Below are 22,349 nucleotides of genomic sequence, written 5' to 3' on the forward strand. Positions count from 1 at the left end.
AGAATCCACAGGTACCTACACAGAGGGAGGTTAACTGACACGTAGTTGGAAAGAGTTCAAGAGAAATACCAGTCAGCGCTCAATCAGCTAACCATTCTGAGCAATGTTGGTTGGCTGAAACTTAAGAAAAATACACTGTTAATACATAAGAACATAAAGAATAAGCAGAGCCCTGCAGGGATGCAAAATTCATATCCATGGATGTAAATTGGCATCTGCAGAGCTGCAGGACTCTGCTGGGAACTGCAGTGGGGAAAGCAGCAGCATGTCAGGCCAATGCTCCCGGGAGCCAGCGCCCCACGCCAGCAGCTCCTCTGGCCTGGCTGTTCTGCCCCAGCCACACCCCCAGCCCTGCTAACTGCACTGGCACCATGCCCGCCAGCAGCTGTCCCTGGTTGTGCTAGTGTGTGCAAGTGGCTCAGACACTTCCAGACAGGATTCCCTTCCACGCAGCGTGTCTCCTGCATCTCCTGTCCGGGAGCATGCGAGCCGTTTGCACACACTAGCCCAGCCAGGGACAGCTACCGGTGAGCCTGGTGCCTGCCCCCGTGCGCGGGGCTGGGAGCAGTACAGACACGCCGGAGGAGCTGCCCGCGTGGGGCGCTGGCTCCTCAGAGTGGCGGCCCAACATGCTGCTGCTTTCCCTGTGGCAGTTCCCAGCAGAGCCCTGCAGCTTCGCAGATAGCAATTTATATCTGCGGATATACATTTTGTATCCACCCAGGGCCCTAAGAATAAGGCTCCTGATGTAATCCTGGCAATTATAGGCTATTTAGCCTGATTTCAGTACCAGGCAAATTGATTGAAACTATAATAAAGAACAGAAAGGTCAAACACCTAGATGAACACACAGTGTTGGGGAAGAGTCAACACAACTTTTGTAAAGGGGAATCGTGCCTCACCAATCTATTAGAATTCTTTGAGGGTGTCAGCAAATACATAGTCAAGGGTGATCTAGTTGATACAGTGTACTTGGACTTTCAGAAAGCCTTTCACCAGGTCTCTCACCAAAGGCTCTTAAGCAAACTAATCAGTCATAGGGTAAGAAGGAAGGTCCACTCATGGATCAGTAACTGGTTGAAAGATAGGAAACAAAGGGTAGGAATAAATGGTCATTTCACAGTGGAGAGAGGTAAATAGCAGGGTCCCCAGGGATCCGTACTGGAACCAGTGCTGTTCAACATATTCATAACTCATCTGGAAAAAGGGGTAAACAGTGAGGTGGCAAAGTCTGTAGACAATACAAAATTACTTAAGATAGTTAGGCACGCTACACAGAGTTACAAAGAGATCTCACAAAACTGGGTGACTGGGCAACAAAATGGCAACAAAATTATCAATGTTGATAATTGCAAAGTAATGCACATTGGAAAACATAATCACACCTACATGCACAAAATAATGGGAGTCTAAATTAGCTGTTACCACTCAAGGAAGAGCTCTTGGAGTCATCATGGATAGTTCTCTGAAAACATCTGCTCAATGTGCAGCAACAGTCAAAAAAGCAAACACAATGTTAGGAACCATTAGGAGAGGGATAGATAATAAGACAGAAAATATCATAATGCCACTATATAAATCCATGGAATACCTGCACCTTGAATACTCTGTGCAGTTCCAGTTGCCCCATCTCAAAAAAGATACGTTAGAATGGGTAAAGGTACAGTGAAGGGCAACGAAAATGAGTAGGGATTGGGAACAGCTTTCATATGAGGAGAGAGCTAGGACTGTTCAATTTAGAAAAGAGATGACTAATGGGTGATATGAAAGAGGTCTATAAATCATGACTGGTGTAGAGAAAGTGAATAAGGAAGTGTTATTTACCCCTTCACCTAACACAAGAACCAGGGGTCAACCAATGAAATTAGTAGGCAGCAAGTTTAAAACAAACATTAGGAAGTACTTCATGTAATGCACAGTCAACCTATGGAACTCATTGTCAGGGGATGTTGTGAAGGTTAAAAGGATAACTGTACTCAAAACAGAGTTAGACAAGTTCATAGAGGATAGGCCCACCAATGGCTATTAGCCAAGATGGTCAGAGATGCAATCCCATGCTCTGGGTTTCCCTATACCTCTGACAGCCAGAAGCTGAGTCTGGACAACAGGAGATGAATCACTTGATATTTGCCCTGTTCTGTTCATTTCCTCTGAAGCACCTGGCACCGGCCACTGTCGGAAGGCAGGATGCTGCACTAGATGGACTATTGGTCTGATCTAGTATGGCCGTTCTTACGTTTTTACATCTAAAAATGCATTTAATGTTACAACCCATTTTTTTTACTGGGTAACATAATGCGGTCCATTTTCCTTGGCCCTTTTAACTGTACCTGCAATATTTATGTTGTCATAAATAGAAAGGGAAGTGTAACAACCTTTCTGTATACAGTGCTATAAAATCCCTCCTGGTCAGAGGCAAAACCCTTTCACCTGTAAAGGGTTAAGAAGCTAAGATAACCTCACTGGCACCTGACCCAAAATGACCAATGAGGGGACAAGATACTTTCAAATCTGGATGGGGGGGGGGAACAAAGGGTTCTATCTGTCTGTGTGATGCTTTTGCCGGGAACAGATCAGAAATGCAAGCCTTCCAACTCCTGTTAAGTTAGTAAGTAATCTAGCTAGAAAATGCGTTAGATTTTCTTTTGTTTAATGGCTGGTAAAATAAGCTGTGCTGGAGGGAATGTATATTCCTGTTTTTGTGTCTTTTTGTAACTTAAGGTTTTGCCTAGAGGGATTCTCTATGTTTTGAATCTGATTACCCTGTAAGGTATTTACCATCCTGATTTTATAGAGGTGATTCTTTTACCTTTTCTTTCATTAAAATTCTTCTTTTAAGAACCTGATTGATTTTTCACTGTTCTTAAGCTCCAAGGGTTTGGGTTTGTGTTCACCTGTACCAATTGGTGAGGATTCTTATCAAGCCTTCCCCAGGAAAGGGGGTGTAGGGTTTGGGGGATATTTTGGGGGAAGACATCTCCAAGTGGGCTCTTTCCCTGTTCTTTGTGTAACACGCTTGGTGGTGGCAGCACACGGTTCAAGGACACGGCAAAGTTTGTACCTTGGGGAAGTTTTTAACCTAAATTGGTAAGATTAAGCTTAGGGGGTCTTTCATGCGGGTCCCCACATCTGTACCCTAGAGTTCAGAGTGGGGAAGGAACCTTGACATATGTTCTTATGAGTTTTGCTCATATAAAAAAGATACACCTGAAAATTAAGGAGCCCAGCTGAAAATTTGGCCTGTGTTGTTTAAAATCACCATACATAATTTTATTTAACACAAGCATGCATTCCAAGCCTGATAGCAAACCTGAGAGTGACTGTTACAGTGTCTGCATTTTTTACATTGTATTTATTTTTCTGTAGTACGTTATTTTCACAAGACTCAACAGGGGCCAGATTTTTCATTGCATGTGCGTGGGCAGACCCTTGCACCCATGCAGAACCCTAGCAGAGTTCTTGGGAAGCAAGTTGGAGGATCAAGGCCAAATGCATAACATCCAATTAGTCTATGCAATAAGCAATGTGTGAAAAGTGGAGTAGATGTGGTGCAGAACTCAGCAAAAACAAACCCAAAGCATACTGTCTACACTATGTAGTATTATTTAGCTAGTAACACGCTGCATTTAAATGCTTATAAATTATAGAAATTCTTTCTAACATTTTGTTTGCCCTCAACTACTCCAAGTACTGCGAATAGCAGTAAGAATGTGAAATATTAGCATGCATTGGATATATTAGATTGCATTTAATATATTTGCAGTATTTTAAATGATACAATAGGGTTACAATTCTGCTTGCCTAAAACGGCAAGTGATTTTCCCATAGCTAAAGGTCCTGATCCTGCAAGGTGCTAAGAGCCTAAAATTCCCATTAATGTCACTTAGCACCTTGCAGGATTGGGCTCGAAATCAACAATGTGCAGCAGTGTGATAACAGCTGGCAGAGAATTCAAAGATTGCTGATGTGATCAAGGCTGGTTTTGAGAGGGTTAACCACTGTTTACATTTAAAAATCAACCATTTTAAACATTTACTTTTGTCCTACAGTGTGAATAAACAAACTGATTTCCATTTAAACTAAATGTATTGCTTTTTGTTGTTACCCACCAACTGAAAGGTGGCCATAAATGTGCACGATGTTTTATTGACCATATATGTAAATTACATGTAAACCCTAAAATCTCTTTCCTTCCCTGCACCTTAAAATCTGTTTAGATCAATATGATAAAGAAATTAATCGGATTGTATTGTTCTGCCTTTTAATTAAATTAGCCATTCACTAGCAGGTTTATAAATTAATCCTTTAGAAACTTGTCTCTGTTTCATTAAGGCCAGGGCAGCATCTGGCTGCTTCTTGTAATCTGGATCCACTTCGTTTTGGACTGGCCCCCCCATTCCATAAATGCCCTGTATTCACCAGTCTCCCAGCTGTCCAGAAGCAGTTAATGCAGGGCTGACAGGTCTTTGGGACAGTGAGAAATCAGAAATTTTTAGTTCTCTTTTCTTTGTTATTAGATCTTAATGATCTAAGCAAAAGTCTAAAAATACTTCAACACCCTGGACCGACAGGTTCAAATCCCATCAGGTTTAGCTCCAGCCATCATCTTTCTGAGGTAGGTACACTGAATTCTTGGCAGTTTAAGATAGATGGTTTCAGAGTAACAGCCGTGTTAGTCTGTATTCGCAAAAAGAAAAGGAGTACTTGTGGCACCTTAGAGACTAACCAATTTATTTGAGCATAAGCTTTCGTGAGCTACAGCTCACTTCATCGGATGCATACTGTGGAAAGTGTAGAAGATCTTTTATACACACAAAGCATGAAAAAATACCTCCCCCCACCCCACACGCTATTACCAGCAGGAGAGTGGGTTTGTGGGGGGGGCGGGGGGTGTGAGAAAACCTGGATTTGTGCTGGAAATGGCCCAACTTGATTATCATACACATTGTAAGGAGAGTGATCACTTTAGATAAGCTATTGCCAGCAGGAGAGTGGGGTGGGGGGAGGTATTTTTTCATGCTTTGTGTGTATAAAAGATCTTCTACACTTTCCACAGTATGCATCCGATGAAGTGAGCTGTAGCTCACGAAAGCTTGTGCTCAAATAAATTGGTTAGTCTCTAAGGTGCCACAAGTACTCCTTTTCTTTTTAAGATAGATGGATCTTTCAGATAAGACGTTAAACCCAGGTTTTTTCTGCTGTCTATGGACATTAAAGAATAGAGGTTTGCTCCAGTGTCTTTAGTCATTTCCTCTCCCTGAAGTGTTGTGCAGATGGCTGTTTGCTGATTTGCTACCATCCACAATCCCCATTCAAGTACTAGCTGTGTTTCAGTAGTGATGTATGTAAATTGAGGCAACATCTGTGCCACACAACCCCTGAGGAAGCTGGTGATGCATGGGGGACACAGCAGGCATTAGAAGGGAGAGATCCTCCCTGACTCCAAACCGTAGGCTGGGTGGAGAATGGCTCCACAGACATTGCTGCAGCCGACTGAGGTACTCAGAACGGACTGTAGTGTTCTCTAAGCGCACACACCCTCACAAGATCCACATAGGCCTCGTCTAAAATGGAGAACCTATTCAAAAAATTCCTATGTTCCCAATACCAGTTCATAGGTAGTTCATACCAATAGCTCCATCAGTGTTCATAACTCTGGGAGCCTGGCTGTAGACAGCGTGCCAGCGACTGCCACCATTTTAAGCACCATGTCCATTAGAACCACTCTGAAAAGGGTCCGATGGCATGATGTATCTATGTCTGCCCAGTGTTCTAGTCAATCTAGATCACTATATATTCTGTACTGGCTGGTGTTTACAACTCCTTTTAGGTTCATCTACAAATGTTTTGAACATGCAGCTTGTTGTTCATGGTTCTATTACCCTGTAGCTGGTTTGTGATTTTTTTCCCCTCTCTTTATAATTGTCCCATTATTTGACTGTGGTTTGAAATTAGAATTACTGGATAATTGCAAGGATCTTTCTTCTTTCAATTTATAAAAAGTAGTACCACATTTGCTTTTCTCCAGCCTCTATATCTCTGTAGTTCTCTATCACTGGAAAAAAAAATGTAAGTGATCCAGTTCATTTAATTAATTTTTAGACTGCATGTCATCCAGGCCTATGGACGGGGTGTGTGTGTGTGTGTGTGTGTGTGTGTATAATATAAATATTTCAAATATACCTGTAAGTCTGCCTTTTGTTAATAGCTACTTTCCCCCAGGTCTTTGTGATGTCCTAAACCTAAGAAATGCTGAGGCCTGATTCTCCACTGTCTTGCACCTTGTGTAGTCATTTTACACCTGTGGATGTGAATGTAAAATGTGGCCAATTCAGTTATTTTGAAGAACTGTAAATAATGATACAAGGTGCATAGGAAAGGCATATCTTTCTTTATTTTATTTTATTTTTCAGAGATTTTAAAAAGGAATTCAGTATCCAACAACTCCCCCCCCAAAAAAATCAGTGTATGTGCAATATCGCCATTCTTTATGATAGATAGATTGTGTGTCTATGTGCACAAGACCATGATACTGAAGCAGCAGAAGCCCCGGGTCATATAACCAGATCTGTGGCAATTCCTTTGCACTTTCTAAATCACAAACAGCACACTTTCTTGGCCTGAACTGATGAAGGCAGTTTTGCAGCCTAAAATTTGAATTCAGTTGAGGATACTCTTCAGTGTGGCAAACACAACATCCCATAACAGCCTATGATGGGTTAAGGAAAAGCAGGAAACCCATGTAATGAGAAGATTGGTTAGGAGCCCTGGGTGGAATGCATCAGCATGCCTTTCACATAATATGTATGTTTTCAACCATTTAGGTTAATTCACAGCACTTATGACCTTTTCCTGCCATAACTTTGGTTTGAAGCTGTGTAACATGCACGAAGGATTATGGGAGAGAAAAAAGCTCAGTGTTGTAAACAAACTTCTAAAATGCCAAAGACAAAGCAAGTTGTTAAAGTGATTCATGGCAGACTCTCTCAATCTGTTTAAGAAAAAGAAAAGGTAAAGCAAGGCTTGAGTAGCCAAGCAACCTCAAAGCCTGACCACTGTTGCCATGGGAAGCTTTATCAATGACGCAGTGGCTGAAATTGTCCTTTTCTTGTAATTGAGAGCTACAGTTAGAAGAAAAGGGAGTTTTCCAGACAGGCAGCCCCCTCCTGCAGAGAATCAGCAAGGAACAGACTGGAATTAAGTCTCATTCACACACACACAAAAGTCTGATCAAAATGGGATTGACAAAATCTAGTCACTTTCAGAACATAAATCTGAGTCCTTTTGAGGCTCTGTCTTCGAAAGGATTTGCCTAACCACAACCAGACTACAGGTAAGTTGAATGCAATTCTTGACCTGAAGACAGAATGTACTTGCTGTAATGTTTCCTGATTTGTTTAATTTGGCAGAAGTATTTGCTACATTTTACCAAGCAGAGTTACAAAAGCAAACCCTGACACCCAAGAGATGTACCTATTAGTGATGATTTGCATACAAAGTTAAAGTAGAGGGCTCTTCATTTCACTTCAGTGATGCATTGTGGGTCCAATCTGAAACTGAATCTTGCATCTTTCAGCATTTCCCAAGTAAAGAGAACAGACAGGAGACTGATTTCATGTTTAGGATGCTGTAACAGGTCTCAGCTTGTTTAGAGCAAGGTGGGTTTTAAAGACAAATTAGACTGGAGAATAAAGTAGGGTGCACTACTTACTTGCTCTTGGGACTTTAGAGATGGACAAAAAAAAAAAAAAAAACCAAGGACAAACTATGTAACATTCAGTGGTCAGGTTTTAACATGGGAATAGCTGTATAAAGAAAACTGTGGGCATGAACTAATTCCTCCCTTGGAGTGTAAAAGGCTTCAGTACATCCCGAAGAACAGATGCATGACAAATATATCTTTGTGCAGGAAAGGGAAATATTTCTTAAACATCCTATAGCAAACGTGACTGACTGAGTTTCCCTTTCCTCCTGCCTGGTGCATTTCCCCTCTTTGCACAGATGGGTTCTAACTACATTTGCAGGGTATGAACTATAGCTGACATTCAGATTCATAGCTCTACTAGTTCATTTAGAACTGCGGTTCTCAAACTGTGGGTCGGGACCCCAAAATGGGTTGTGACACCATTTTAATGAGGTCACCAGGGCTGGCATTAGACTTGCTAGGGCCAAAGCCAAAACCTAGGCCCTACCGCCTGGGGTCAAAACTGGAGCCCTACTATCCAGGGCTGAAGCCAAAGCCTGAGGGCTTCAGTGCTGGGTCATGGGGCTCAGGTTACAGGCCCCCCCACCTGGGGCTGAAGCCCTTGGGCTTTGGCCTCCCCTGCCTGGGGTAGTAGGGCTGGGCTTTGGCAGGACTTGGGTGGGCTCAGGCTTCGGTCTCCCCCTCCTGGGGTCGTGTAGTAATTTTTGTTGTCAGAAGGGGGCTGCGGTGCAATAAAGTTTGAGAACCCCTGATTTAGCAGACAAAGGCCAAGCAGGGAGACACCTTTTCTCCAGCCCAGCATGTGGAAGGCAATGAGAGGGTGGTGAGGAGCTTTTGTTAATCTCAACATAGCTGGCATGAATGCTGAAAAATGCATTCTTTGAAGATGTTTTCTTTTTTAAGCAACAGCCTGTCCAAACAATGGGATTATTTGACGAAGTCTGTAAAGTATTGAATGAACTCCCTGACAAGGCTAGAACCTGGGCAAGGTCCCCACTAATCACAAGAATGTAGAGTTTCATTGAACATTCATTTCTTTTGTATGTTTGTGTTGACAGCATTTGCGAAATGTCCTTTTTTCAGCTCAGATACACTTAGTAGAAACTGAGTGGCAAAGAGGATTGGTAATAGTGTCCCACTCTTAAGGTACCAGCTCATCCTGGGCCTGATCCAAAGCTCATGAAAGTCAATGGGAATGGTTCCATAGACTTCACAGGCTTTGGATCAGGTCCACTGAGCCTGGATTCGAAGTTGTTACAGTGAGTTGAAGTTGTTACAACCTGATGGCTGTTCAGGGGCCTGTGTGAAATGACTTGGTGGCTCTTGATCCATTTCCTAAGGTGCTTCTGTCACAAAACCTACAACGACCACTACTCATTTTGTTAGCAGTTCCAGCAGCGAGGCTAAGAACTGAACAGTCCATAGAGAAGAAACTGCCCACTTTCCACTAGGGGTGATCCATCTGTGATCTGTCTCAGCCATGGAGGTGCAATTTAAACACATCTTGCATTGCTGCTGCCCGTGTCATGCCTGTTCTCTGAGGTCAAATAGCTGAGTGCTTGTCAGAAACACAAATTTAATCTGAATTTTTTTTCCAAAAACAAAGGCCCCAGACCTAAACTTTGGGAGCTGGAAGTGCTCAGTCAGCCCCTGGCAGGATCAGGCCCAAACCTCATTCTGATTAAAGCAGGACTTTCTAACGTCTTCAGTTATTTCTCCAGTGCTGTTATGATTTTTATTTTGTTTGTGACTCTATGTAGAAATAAAAAGCATCCAAACCTCAGGCTTTTATCCTGATTCCAGCTCCAATGACATTACTGCTAGTGTTCTCCCAGGTTATTTTATAAAGGCTGGCATAGGAAAGCCCATCAAGGGACGTAGAGCCATAAGATTCAGAATAAAGAAACTTTCAGAAGAAGTGGGCCAGTTTTTTTTGTTAGTGTAAAAGGGCTCAGCTCCAGTCTTTCAGGAGAATTTTGTCCACTCACATAAGCAGAGAATGTGGCCCATTATTGGCAGAATGATGCTGTTTTTAGTGAGAGACATGCACAGAAGTAACACTTTTTTCATATAAGAGGTCTGGCTACAGTAATTGTTTCAGATGTTGCTTTTAAGTGGATGCAGCCCTATGGTGGTGTACAGCTAGCTATGCTTCTAGAAGGTTGCTCTTTTAAAGCAAGTTTCCCTATAAGGTGTTGATTTTTTATAAGATTGGTTCAAGGGGAAAACACAAACTATTTGATACTTAATGCCAGTACCAAAAATGGTTGTTCAAAATATTGCTGGTCAGAGTGCAAATCTTGTTTTGTTTATTTAGGCCTCAAGTCCACAAACACTTTCACATGGACACAGCTTTACCCTCATGAGTGGGACTGCTCACATGATAAAGCTAGATACAGGCGTGTTTGCAGGATTGGGGCTTTTTTCCTGGCTCAGGGAAAATTCCCGTTGGAGTCAATGAGGTTTTGCCTGAGGAAAATGAGTAAGGACTGCAGGTCTGTTAACTCCTTTCGTTACCCATAGGGGATCAACCATAGTTAGATTAATTAGAGTGACAGTGCAGTGCGAGGGGAAATGATAACGACAAGCCCAGATATACCCCCATTGCCTTTTCTGGAGTTAGTATGGGGATTCGTATTCTCATTTTTTGTTTTTTTTTTAAAGGACACAAATAAGACACCACACAAATTACAAGCCAGTTTTGGTAGATTTCTTGCAAAATGTACACATTTAAATACATTTACAGTTTATAAGGTTACAATGTTTACAAACAAAAGTTGCAAAGATGAAACACAGAATATTTCACTCTTGTACCAAAATCACATATTACATCACAATAACAGTATTGTAGCTCTCATTTAAGACACTGACAGTTTAAGAACTGCACCTCTTTACTGAGGAAACAATTCTACACATATGGAGTTTGCTTAATGATCACATAGGCTCAGATCCTGCAAACATGCTTGTGTTTAAGCATGAAGTTTTATCTCCAATGGGACTAATCTTGTGCTTAATGTTAACCACATACATAAGTGTTTGCAGGATCAAGGTCCTAGTTTCTCAAGCCTCTGTGTATTGACACCACCACTTTTTTATGTTTACTAAGCAAAGCAAGAACAATATGGATGAAGCCCTATTGCAAAACTACGGATCCAGTTAAATCACAAGTCTCAGCAACAATGGCAAATATTCAGAGTTGACATACACATGTATATTATACGTTTGTGATGGAACCATTAGGCTGTAATTAAGCTTTAGTGTTATACTGCGAGGGAGACTAATGTGTAGAGTGTTTCCTTATTAGTTGGAGGCAGAAAGTAGTTCCTTACGGAGTCCATCAGGGTCGGTAGAAGTGTGCTGAGTTGGTATAAGAGTACTGTCACATGGCCTCGAACTTTTGTCATTGTTTTTAGGGTTTGCATTAGGAACTGTCACACTTACTCAGTTCCTAATCCCTTGTTTCACATACATCTAAGTCAGGAAATCCCAAGTTGTGGAGCGAAAATTAGTCATCCTTCCTCCCCTGGTGATAAAAGTTATGGTGGCTATGGGAGCCATAACCTAGCATTTCTTGATTATTGCATGTAAAGTCTCAGCCATAATATCAGGTTAAGAATTTTTTGCATTTCTTTGTTTGTTTTTAAAATAAAGAATGGTGTTAGTAAATTTAACTGCTGTTGCAAAACCAAACAGATGCATTTTCACATTAAATTGTGCCCCTGCTGAGCACACAAAATTTGATATTGGCAGCAAGACGGACTCAGTAAGACGGCAATCAAGACCTTGCTGAGTCCTTTACATTACTTGTAAAGTGACATCGGAAGAAGCCTACTTGGCCCAACCATATTCTATTCACCATTAATGCTTCCAATTTCAAATTGTGCATGCAAAGCATGTGCCAGAGCAAGTACACATTGTATGCTATAATGATTTCATATTCAAGTAAACATAGACTACGAATGGATTAAGGAGGAGGGATGCTTGGCTGGCCTGAGAGTACAGAGCAATCAAGGTTAAAACTCATCTTACATTGTATTTGAATGCCCAGTGCTTCAGGTGTACATGGATCAGTGTCTATACCTGAAGGACTGTCCCAATTAGAGGAAAATCAAAGATCCCAGTCCATGATTGTTCTAAACCAATTTTCTTCAAACATAGCAGGGCAGAGGCTAATTGTCTAAACTGAGGAATTAAGACCAAGGTTAGTTTGAATCTTTAAAAAGAACTTAAATTTTATTTCAAACAAATTGAAAAAATTCCTTAAATAATGAAAAAACAAATAAACCCACCACTGTTACAATAAGTCAGATGCAGGTATTTTCTTTACAAGAAAATAAATAAAAGACATTTCAACCCAAAGGTCTTTTTTTTTTTTAAGAAAATGTGACAGGCCTGAAAATGTTTTATGAGGAAAGTTAGTGTAATAGTGGCACAATTCATTATCATCACACAGATCAGTTGATAAGAGACATAAAAATGTGAAGTCTTGTAAAAGAATCCATTAAAAAAGCCAAATCGCACCCATGACGTTCAAATTTGAAGGAAGCGATGACAAAGTCCTACTGGGGGAATGTTCAGGGCACCTGCCCCTAGGAAAAGATGTTTGATAGCACAAGCCATTTGATGCACTAACAGATGCAAACTCCTCTCTTATTTTTGCAGATACATTATACTATAAACTCCTATGCACTAAGGGTTGTTCTCGACCCAAAATGGGAGAACAATTTGTTAGCTGTGCATGATGCCCCAGCATACCCCATCTCCTTCCAAAGTTTGTCTCAAACAACCAGACACTGGTTGTTAATTACCAAATTCCAGTGTTGGCTGTCACCTATTCCTGCCCCAAATAGTTCGGACATCTTTACAATAACAAAACATGCAGCCAGAATATAAAAATATACATATAAAATATAGACAATCTTGTTTGTTTTTATTTAAAAACCAGGGTTAACAAATAAGGAGTGTTGAGTTCTGAAATAGTTCTGTAAAATCCTGTACCAGAATCGTCCTAACTGCTTAGACTGATGGCCCGCAGAGTTTAGGTTAGTTAATTTCATTAGCCATGTGTTCACTCGGGTCTGTACAGCGGCAAGGCAGCACATTACAACAGCAGAATTAAGCTTTTTTAAATTAAAAAAATTACAGGAAGGGAAGGCTGATTCCTCCTGCTGCTATGGCTAGGGAGATGAAGTCGCTGCTTAAGAAGTTTTGTTTTAAGGGAGTTCTCATTTCTCCACCATCGGATGGAGACTTTATCTTATTCTCTAACGCTACCTAACCAATCCCGTAGGTCATTTTTGGGGCAGCAATAACAATCAAATGAAATAAGCAGGTGCGGGTTTGTAAATAGTCACGAAGTAGTTTTAAAAACCCCTGAGCCCCTGCTCTGTGGTCCACATTCCTGCAGCGACAGGTTAACTCGCGTTCAGGTTACATAGCATACATCTCAAAACAAACCAGCCGGCCGATTTACCGCTCATCCCGGAGGAGGCAGAAGGGCCGGGAAGAGAGACGGCATTCATGCCGGTGGTCCTTTTTGTTTCACGTTTGTCAAAGGCTCAAACAGGGGCGAGCTCCTGGCGCCTTCAGGCGCGCAGCGGGGCTGGTCTTGTCCCGCGCCCTGCGCACAGTCCAGTTCGGAGCTCGCCTCCCCGGAGCCATTTCAAGCATCCCCGGGGAGGGAACCGGGCACAGGGCAGGGTCCAGGGGCTGCTCTGGGTCCGGCGGGGAGCTGCAGCCCGGCTCGGTCCCTGGCCCCTCAGACGTAGTTCTTCTTGTCGTACTCCCCGTTGGAGGTGGGCCGCCGGGTGGAGGCCGAGTACTTGACGGGGAAGGCGTTCTCGCCGTCCCCGGAGCAGGAGCAGGAGCAGCAAATCAGGCTGCCCCCGAGGAGCAGCAGAGCCGTGGCCGCCCAGCCGATGTAGAGGGCCGCCCCCATCTCCCGCTTCCTGGACTTGGGCACGTTGGGGTCGTAGAAGCCGCTGATGATGATGTTGGCGAACCAGCAGACGGGGATGAGGACCAGCACCCCGCAGAGGATGTACAGGACCCCGCCGGCCATGACGATCCAGGACTTGGCCTTGCCGGCTCGGACGCAGGTGGTGCACTGGGCCCCCACCACGGTCACCATCAGCGCCACCAGCCCCAGCAGGGCCACCAGCACGGTGAGCGCCCGGCCCGCCTGCACCTCGGGGTCCAGCGCCAGGATGGAGTCGTAGACTTTGCACTGCATCTGCCCGGTGCTCTGCACCACGCAGTTCATCCACAGCCCTTGCCAGGTGGTCTGCGCCACCACGATGTGGCCGTCGGCGAAGGCGGACACCTGCCACATGGGCAAGCCGCAGGCCAGGATGACCCCGACCCAGCCCAGGATGCCCAGCCCCAGCCCCAGGATCTCCCGCGCTGCCGAGCTCATGCTGCTCCTCTGGCTTCACCGGCGGCTCCGCGCTCACAGGCCAGTGGCTTCGCGCTGCCTCGGGAGCGGGCTTGGGTGGCGATTGCCCGCCTGGGGCCCGCTATTTGAAGCCGCAGGGCGGGCCCCTCCCTCCCCGCCCGCCTCCGGCCAGTCCCAGGCAGCGAGGGGCTGGGTGGAAGGAAGCAGGAGCGCGTGTGAATGACAAATGCTTGGAAGGAGTTGGTTTTTTTTTGGGGGGGGGGGGGGCGGCAGGACAAGAGGCTGGAAAGGAGCCAGCTGCAGACGCTGCAGCTTCCCCTTCCAGGGGCTGATCCGCGGCATGGGGGGGGGGTCCCCTGTGTGGTTAAGGGTGGGTGGGAGCCTACGCCGGCTCTTGCATTGTGACAGTGACGCAGGATGGGGACAGACCGGGCCCCACATGATGAAGAGGGAAGTGACCGTCACAATGGAAGATGAAGTCACTTCAGTTACCCCTTCCGGGGTTCACTTTTCTGGCACGGGGGGGAAGGGGAACCTGACCTCTCCTTTCCCTTGCCTGCGTGCCTGGACTTCACCCTCGGCTGTTAGAGTGAGTCGCTTTCCCGCACTGCTGCGAGGGGTTTGTGTGGAAGAGGCTCCGCAGACATTGGATTAGTCTGGCTGGGCGTCAGCCGTGAACTATTTGCAAATCGTCCCTTTCACAACCGACTCTTGCTGAAACCGCTGCTGTTATCTCGGCCTGGTAGTCCATAAAGCACAGAGATGCTGTCCCAGCTGTTACTGATTAGGGACAACATGTGGGGTGCTGTGTTGTAGCCCGTTTGGTCCCAGGATAGTAGAGAAGGTGGGTGAGGGAAAGTCTTTTAATGGGCCAGCTTCTGTTGGTGAGAGAAGAGAGGAGCTTTCCACTGCACAGAGCTCTTCTTTGGGTCCTTGGACAAAATGTCATTCTTGGTTGGATCATTCTAATCGCTCCTGAAAACCTTAGATCTTCCTAAATGACCAAAGGGTAGTATTCAGAGTAGCAGCCGTGTTCGTCTGTATTCGCACAAAGAAAAGGAGGACTTGTGGCATCTTAGAGACTAACCAATTTATTTGAGCATGAGCTTTCCTGAGCTACAGCTCACTCATTCTTGCAAAGAAATTCTCTCATGCATCCGACGAAGTGAGCTGTAGCTCAGGAAAGCTTATGCTCAAATAAATTGGTTAGTCTCTAAGGTGCCACAAGTCCTTCTTTTCTTTTTGCAAAGGGTAGCAGTAGTTCAACACGATGATAACCTTAACAAGCAACAGAAAGAATTACAAAGAAGGCTGAGAGAAATAATGAGGGGATGGGATGTTTTTTATTGACAAAGCCTATGGTGGCAAGTTCAAAGAGAGGCCACTGAGCTCTCGCTGGGCAGAAGCACAATAGCCTGGGCTACTTGACTAACAGTGCAGAATTGTTCATTTCCTCAGTCGAAGAACTAAATGCATTTGCCAAAAAAGGCATAACATTGAATACACATTGCGTACAGCACAAAAGTCTAAGCAAATTCCATGCCAACATGTAGTTATGAGAAACCTTCTCCAAGAACAATGAGCTATACGTTATACATGGAATCTTCTCGTCCTGTTTCTTTACCCAATGATTACTTTAATATTCTAGCTAAAATACTGGTGAAGAGACTTCTGCATTCATGAAGATCAATCTGTTTTATACTGGGGAGGACAACAGGAAAGGAAAGATGCACATTGTCCAGTGATGACCTACATGTTTGAAGGAGACACATTTAACTGATTACTCACTTGATCATTTTTGTTATGTGAGTGTCAACAGTGAGCTCAGTGCACAAAAAGAGTTTGACTGGGTTAAGTTGGGGGTATTCACAGGAGATTTCACCAGCAATGCAACCATTAATCCAATGGACAAGAACTTTGACGTTTTAGTTCTAATGCATTAATTAAAACCAATGATATGATTTCTGATTTATCCATAGAGCCTTTGGTTTATGTGCTAAGAGAACTGATGTTAGCTGATTGGAAGGAATCCATCTAGGTATATGATTTCATGATTTGCTGTTGCCACTTTGATTTATATGGCTTATTAGATGGAACCTAGTGTCAAGACACCTAAATACTTGGGGAAATTTATCTTGTGAATATTCTGGTTTAAGAATTAATTGGGGAAAGCTTGTTGCAGCATAGGACTCCTTGAATAAGCTTCCACTGACATGGAATATTGATGTGATCAAATTGTTAGGAATATAGAAGTGGAATCAAAGTGGCAGAGATACAGGTGAGAGGCAATGTCTTTAAAGAGATGGTTTATGTGTTTTTTAACTAGCTGATTCATAAACTATGAGACAAAAATGGAGATTGGACTCTTTGACTACCAAAACTATTATCCTTGCAAATAAATTCTCTTGTATAATCCCTGCAATCAGTGTGTTTATTGGCTCACACATTGTTTGTAAAGCTGCCTGCAAAATCCCTTGGCGAGGAACTCAGATGCAGTGAGTAGGATATGGCTCGATAGCATTCATCACCATATATTTTTTGACAAGATTCCATGCCCAATTTTGGGCTTATATACCGCTCTCTGTTCCTGTTTCCATTGGTGTCAAGGTTAGGCGCCGTCAGCCATTTTGAATTTTTTTTTGAATTATTTTTTATGTTTGAATAGGGGGAATGTTGCATGCTTGTGCCTTGATACAGTTAGTTGATTGTTTAGAGAAAAACGTTGAAAGAATAGAGTCAGATTTATTAGGCGCATAACTGTAAGTAGCAACAGCTGTCACGGCATTAATGATCATTTGTTAATGAATCATTGAACTGTAAGAACATCATGAGTTTTAACAAAAAGGAACTCAGATGCTTGTTTGCAAATACATGGTTTATAAATAGTAATTTTGTGACTTAACATCCCCCATGAAACATCAAATTGATCTGTGCTTCCTTTTAGGCAATCACAGCCCTTTTCTCCTCTGGTTGTTGAAATTAATTCCGTTCTGTGTCCAATGGCTTTAGTAGACATTCCAAGGTATAGGACAGAGCACAAGAGATCCCCAAACTTTACAGCAACTGTGCCCTTTTATTTGCCTAAAACGTCAACTAGACCGGCCAGTGCCCCGCAACTCCCACTCAACTGTATATGCTCAAACCTGCGGGAAAGCTTGTGCAGCTTCTCACAGCCTTGAGGCTGAGGACTGGAGGAGCCAAAGATCTCTTGAGGGTTTGAGCACATGCAACTGTTTGGGAGGTAGGCCACAAGGATACATCAGGGCCCAGCATGCAGACTCACCCAGGGACGGAGAGGAAGCCTAATCTGTACCCATCACAAAAGCCTGAAGTAACGATACTCATATGAAATACCAATGGCTGGGAACCAGTATGTAGCACAGCAGCTGTGCTAAACTTGCCACTAATTCTCATCAAATTATAACCAGTTTGTTTTATACTGTGCTTGTTAAGATCATAAAATCATAGAATATTAGGGTGGGAAGGGACCTCAGAAGGTATCTAGTCCAACCCCCTGCTCAAAGCAGGACCAATCCCCAACTAAATCATCCCAGACAGGGCTTTGTCAAGCCTGACCTTAAAAATCTCTAAGGAAGGAGATTCCACCACCTCCCTAGGTAACGCATTCCAGTGCTTCACCACCCTCCTAGTGAAAATGTTTTTCCTAATATCCAACCTAAACCTCCCCCACTGCAACTTGAGACCATTACTCCTTGTTCTGTCATTTGCTACCACTGAGAACAGTCTAGATCCGTCCTCTTTGGAACCCCCTTTCAGGTAGTTGAAAGCAGCTACCAAATTCCCCCTCATTCTTCTCTTCTGCAGACTAAATAATCCCAGTTCCCTCAGCCTCTCCTCGTAAGTCATTTGCTCTAGCCCCCTAATAATTTTTGTTGCCCTCTGCTGGACTCTTTCCAATTTTTCCACATCCTTCTTGTAGTGTGGGGCCAAAACTGGACACAGTACTCCAGATGAGGCCTCACCAATGCTGAATAGAGGGGAATGATCATGTCCCTCGATCTGCTGGCAATGCTCCTACTTACACAGTCCAAAATGCTTTTAGCCTTTTTGGCAACAAGGGCACACTGTTGACTCATATCCAGCTTCTCGTCCACTGTAACCCCTAGGTCCTTTTCTGCAGAACTGCTGCCTACCTACTCGGTCCCTAGTCTGTAGCAGTGCATGGGATTTTTCCACCCTAAGTGCAGGACTCTGCACTTGTCCTTATTGAACCTCATCAGATTTCATTTGGCCCAATCCTCTGATTTGTCTAGATGCCTCTGTATCCCATCCCTACCCTCCAGCGTATCTACCACTCCTCCCAGTTTAGTGTCATCTGGAAACTTGCTGAGGGTGCAATCCACACCATCCTCCAGATCATTAATAAAGATATTGAACAAAACCGGTCACAGGAGTGATCTTGGGGTACTCTGCTTGATACCGGCTGCCAACTAAGCATAGAGTCATTGACCGCTACCCTTTGAGCCCGATGATCTAGCCAGCTTTCTATCCACCTTATAGTCCATTCATGCAGCCCATACTTCTTTAACTTGCTGGCAAGAATACTGTAGGAGACCGTATCAAAAGCTTTGCTAAAGTCAAGGAATAACACGTCCACTGCTTTCCCCTCATCCACAGAGCCAGTTATCTCATCATAGAAGGCAATTAGGTTAGTCAGGCATGACTTGCCCTTGGTGAATCCATGCTGACTGTTCCTGATCACTTTCCTCTCCTTGAAGTGCTTCAAAATTGATTCCTTGAGGACCTCCTCCATGATTTTTCCAGGGACTGAGGTGAGGCTGACTGTCCTGTAGTTCCCCGGATCCTCCTTCTTCCCTTTTTTAAAGATGGGCATTACATTATCCTTTTTCCAGTCATCTGGGACCTCCCCTGATCACCATGAGTTTTCAAAGATAATGGCCAATGGCTCTGCAAACATATCCACCAACTCCTTTAGCACCCTCAGATGCAGTGCATCCGGCCCCATGGACTTGTGCTCATCCAGCTTTTCTAAACAGTCCTGAACCACTTCTTTCTCCACAGAGGGCTGGTCACCTCCTCCCCATACTGTGCTGCCCAGTGCAGTAGTCTGGGAGCTGACCATATTCGTGAAGACAGAGGCAAAAAAAGCATTGAGTACATTAGCTTTTTCCACATCCTCTATCACTAGGTTGCCTCCCCCATTCAGTAAGGGACCCACACTTTCCCTGACCTTCTTCTTGTTGCTAACATACCTGCAGAAACCCTTCTTGTTACTCTTAACATCCCTTGCTAGCTGCAACTCCAAGTGTGATTTGGCCTTCCTGATTTCACTTCTGCATGCCTGAGCAATATTTTTATATTCCTCCCTGGTCATTTGTCCAAGCTTCCACTTCTTGTAAGCTTCTTTTTTGTGTTTAAGATCAGCAAGGATTTCACTGTTAAGACAAGCTGGTTGCCTGCCATATTTTCTATTCTTTCTACATATTGGGATGGTTTGTTCCTGCAACCCCAATAAGGTTTCTTTAAAATACAGCCAGCTGTCCTGGACTCCTTTCCCTCTCATGTTATTCTCCCAGGGGATCCTGCCCATCAGTTCCCTGAGGGAGTCAAAATCTGCTTTTCTGAAGTCCAGGGTCCGTATTCTGCTGCTCTCCTTTCTTCCTTTTGTCAGGATCCTGAACTTGACCATCTCATGGTCACTGCTTCCCAGGTTCCCATCCACTTTTGCTTCCCCTACTAATTCTTCCCGGTTTGTGAGCAGCAGGTCAAGAAGAGCTCTGCCCCTAGTTGGTTCCTCCAGCACTTGCACCTGGAAATTGTCCCCTACACTTTCCACTGGATTGTCTGTGCACTGCTGTATTGTTCTCCCAGCAGATATTGGGGTGATTGAAGTCCCCCATGAGAACAAGGGCCTGTGATCTAGTAACTTCTGTTAGTTGCCTGAAGAAAGCCTCGTCCACCTCATCCCCCTGCTCTGGTGGTCTATAGCAGACTCCCACCACGACATCATCGTTGTTGCTCACACTCCTAAATTTAATCCAGAGACTCTCAGGTTTTTATGCAGTTTCATACTGAAGCTCTGAGCAGTCATACTGCTCTCTTACATACAATGCAACTCCCCCATCTTTTCTGCCCTGCCTGTCCTTCCTGAACAGCTTATATCCATCCATGACAGTACTCCAGTCATGTGAGTTATCCCACCAAGTCTCTGTTATTCCAATCACATACATAATTCCAAGAGCAGAGATAAGAAGTTTGTTTCTTTCCCCACTTTTTAACAAATACAAGTGAAATTATATTAAGTTTTGTAAAGGAATAAACACTTTAAAAGACAAGCCTATCTGAAGAAACATTCCTTCATTTCAGAGTAGCAGCCGTGTTAGCCTGTATCTGCAAAAAGAAAAGGAGTACTTGTGACACCTTAGAGACTAACAAACAAACAAACAAATAAATAAAATAAATTTGTTAGTCTCTAAGGTGCCACAAGTACTCCATTCCTTCATTTAGCACTTTTGCATATGCGTTTCCATAAAAAATTGGCATGCAGAATCATCCCAGGGTTAAAATCACGGACAAACTCTTTAAAAAAGTAATTTATAGTGATAAAAAAGTTTCCCCCCTATGTTTTAGACTAACATTGGTCATTTTTTAGTGAGGACAATCTGAAGCAGCAAGCTTTTGCAGCAAAGCCACTGTTAGCGAAAACAGCGTCTGTGAGGTAGTGGATCAGAGATACGAAGACTGCTTTCCCCCCCACTTTTTAACAAATTATTAAGTTTTGTCAAGGAATAAACACTTTAAAAGACAAATCTATATGAAGACAGAGCCCTTTATTTAACACTTTTACATGTGTGTTTCAATAATAATAATAATAATAAAAATAATAATAATAAAAAATGAGTATGCAGAAGCACCCCAGAGACAAAACCACAGAACCTTAGTAACCGTAGTAACTTTTTATTTCTGATCCACTGGCTCACAGATGCTGTTTTTGCTGCAGCTTCAAGTTGTCCTCACTAAAAGCATAGGGAAAAGCTTTTAAAACCTTTTTGTTACTAAAGGTTTGTGGGTTTAACCCTGGGGTGCTTCTGAATGCTCATTTTTTATTGGAACACACATGTAAAAGTGTTAAATGGAGGGATGTTTCTTCAGATAGGCATGTCTTTCAAAGTGGTCTTCTTCTTTTCTTATCCACTAACTTAAAAAGGCTGCTTCAAATTGTTATCACTAAAAAATAACCAATGTTAGCAAAAGCATAGGGGAAAACTTTTTTTATTACTATAAATTACTTTGATAAACTGGTTTTGTCTGTGGTTTTAATCATGGGGTGTTTCTGCATGCTCACTTTTTATTAAAACACCTGTAAATAAAGGGCTGTTTCTTCAAATAAGCTTGTCTTTTCAAGTAATTATAAAATAGAGCTTTATTCTTTTACAAAACTTAATGTAACTTTGAATTGCTTGTGTTTCAAAAGAAACAAACTTCTTATCTCTATGTTCTGGACATCTAACAGCCTTCTTTATCTCTAATTCACTGGCTAACAAAGCTGCTTTTGCAGCAGCTTCAAATGTGCTCACCAAAAGCATAGGGAAAAACTTTTAAAAACTGTTTGTTACTAAGGGCTTATGGTTTTAACATTTATTAAAGCACCTATATAAAAGTGCTACATGGCGAGAAAGATGCTTGGAGTCTGTTTTTTTAAACAAGAATAAGGCAGTTAAAGGGGAGGGGGGGGAAGGGAAAGAGATGGCTCTTGTTTAAAAATCTTGGGACTATAGGATTGGTTCAGGAAAATGTATTCTGTGACACACCTGTAGAATAGCACCTGATTGGTCCGATCCAAAGGCATAGATAATTAGACTGAGGGGTTGTGAGCCTTGGCAGCTCCCTCTTTCCCCAGGGACAGTCACAAGGGTAAGATCTCTCTCTCTGACTCGACCACGCGATGCCTATCTTTGCCCTTTGCAAAGGGGCTTTCTTTTCCCTTTTCCCACCATGTTCTCTCTTTTAACCTATCTTTATATTTTTCTATTTTATTTAACTCTTTTTAAATGCTCTTTTCTTAACCTGCCTTTATATTTAATAAACTTTTTAAATTTATCTCAACATTTTTTATTCTTTAATAACTTGCCAAACTAGTCCTTTAAAAATACCCCTCCTTACCAAACACCTTTCTTTTCTTTAATAACTTGCCTCTATTCTTTCAAGGTAACCCTTTAAAAACAAAAATCTTTAATTTCTCTCTTTCTATTCTTTAATAACATGCCA

At 43.1% G+C, this 22,349-nt stretch overlaps 2 protein-coding genes across 2 annotated transcripts in view; one reads left to right on the top strand and one right to left on the bottom strand.

Moving 5' to 3' along the window:
• Positions 1–7,083: 7,083 nt before the first annotated feature.
• LOC102943831 (septin-2) overlaps positions 7,084–22,349 on the top strand; it is a 92,690-nt gene continuing 77,424 nt past the window's right edge. The window contains exon 1 of the mRNA XM_043529828.1: positions 7,084–7,333. The gene's annotated coding sequence lies outside the window, so the exon portion shown is untranslated. The remainder of the gene's footprint in view (positions 7,334–22,349) is intronic.
• Positions 10,394–14,190, bottom strand: CLDN5 (claudin 5). Its single transcript, XM_027817315.3, has one exon. It carries the CDS (start codon positions 14,118–14,120, stop codon positions 13,464–13,466), a length of 657 nt encoding a protein of 218 aa, XP_027673116.2. The 5' UTR covers positions 14,121–14,190; the 3' UTR covers positions 10,394–13,463.

The sequence above is a fragment of the Chelonia mydas genome, chromosome 15 (assembly GCF_015237465.2).
Source record: "Chelonia mydas isolate rCheMyd1 chromosome 15, rCheMyd1.pri.v2, whole genome shotgun sequence".
NCBI classification, from domain to species: domain Eukaryota; kingdom Metazoa; phylum Chordata; order Testudines; family Cheloniidae; genus Chelonia; species Chelonia mydas.

Coding starts and splice junctions, on each gene's coding strand:
- CLDN5 (XM_027817315.3), bottom strand. CDS start 14,120: ATGAGCTCGGCAGCGCGGGAGATCCTGGGGCTGGGGCTGGGCATCCTG.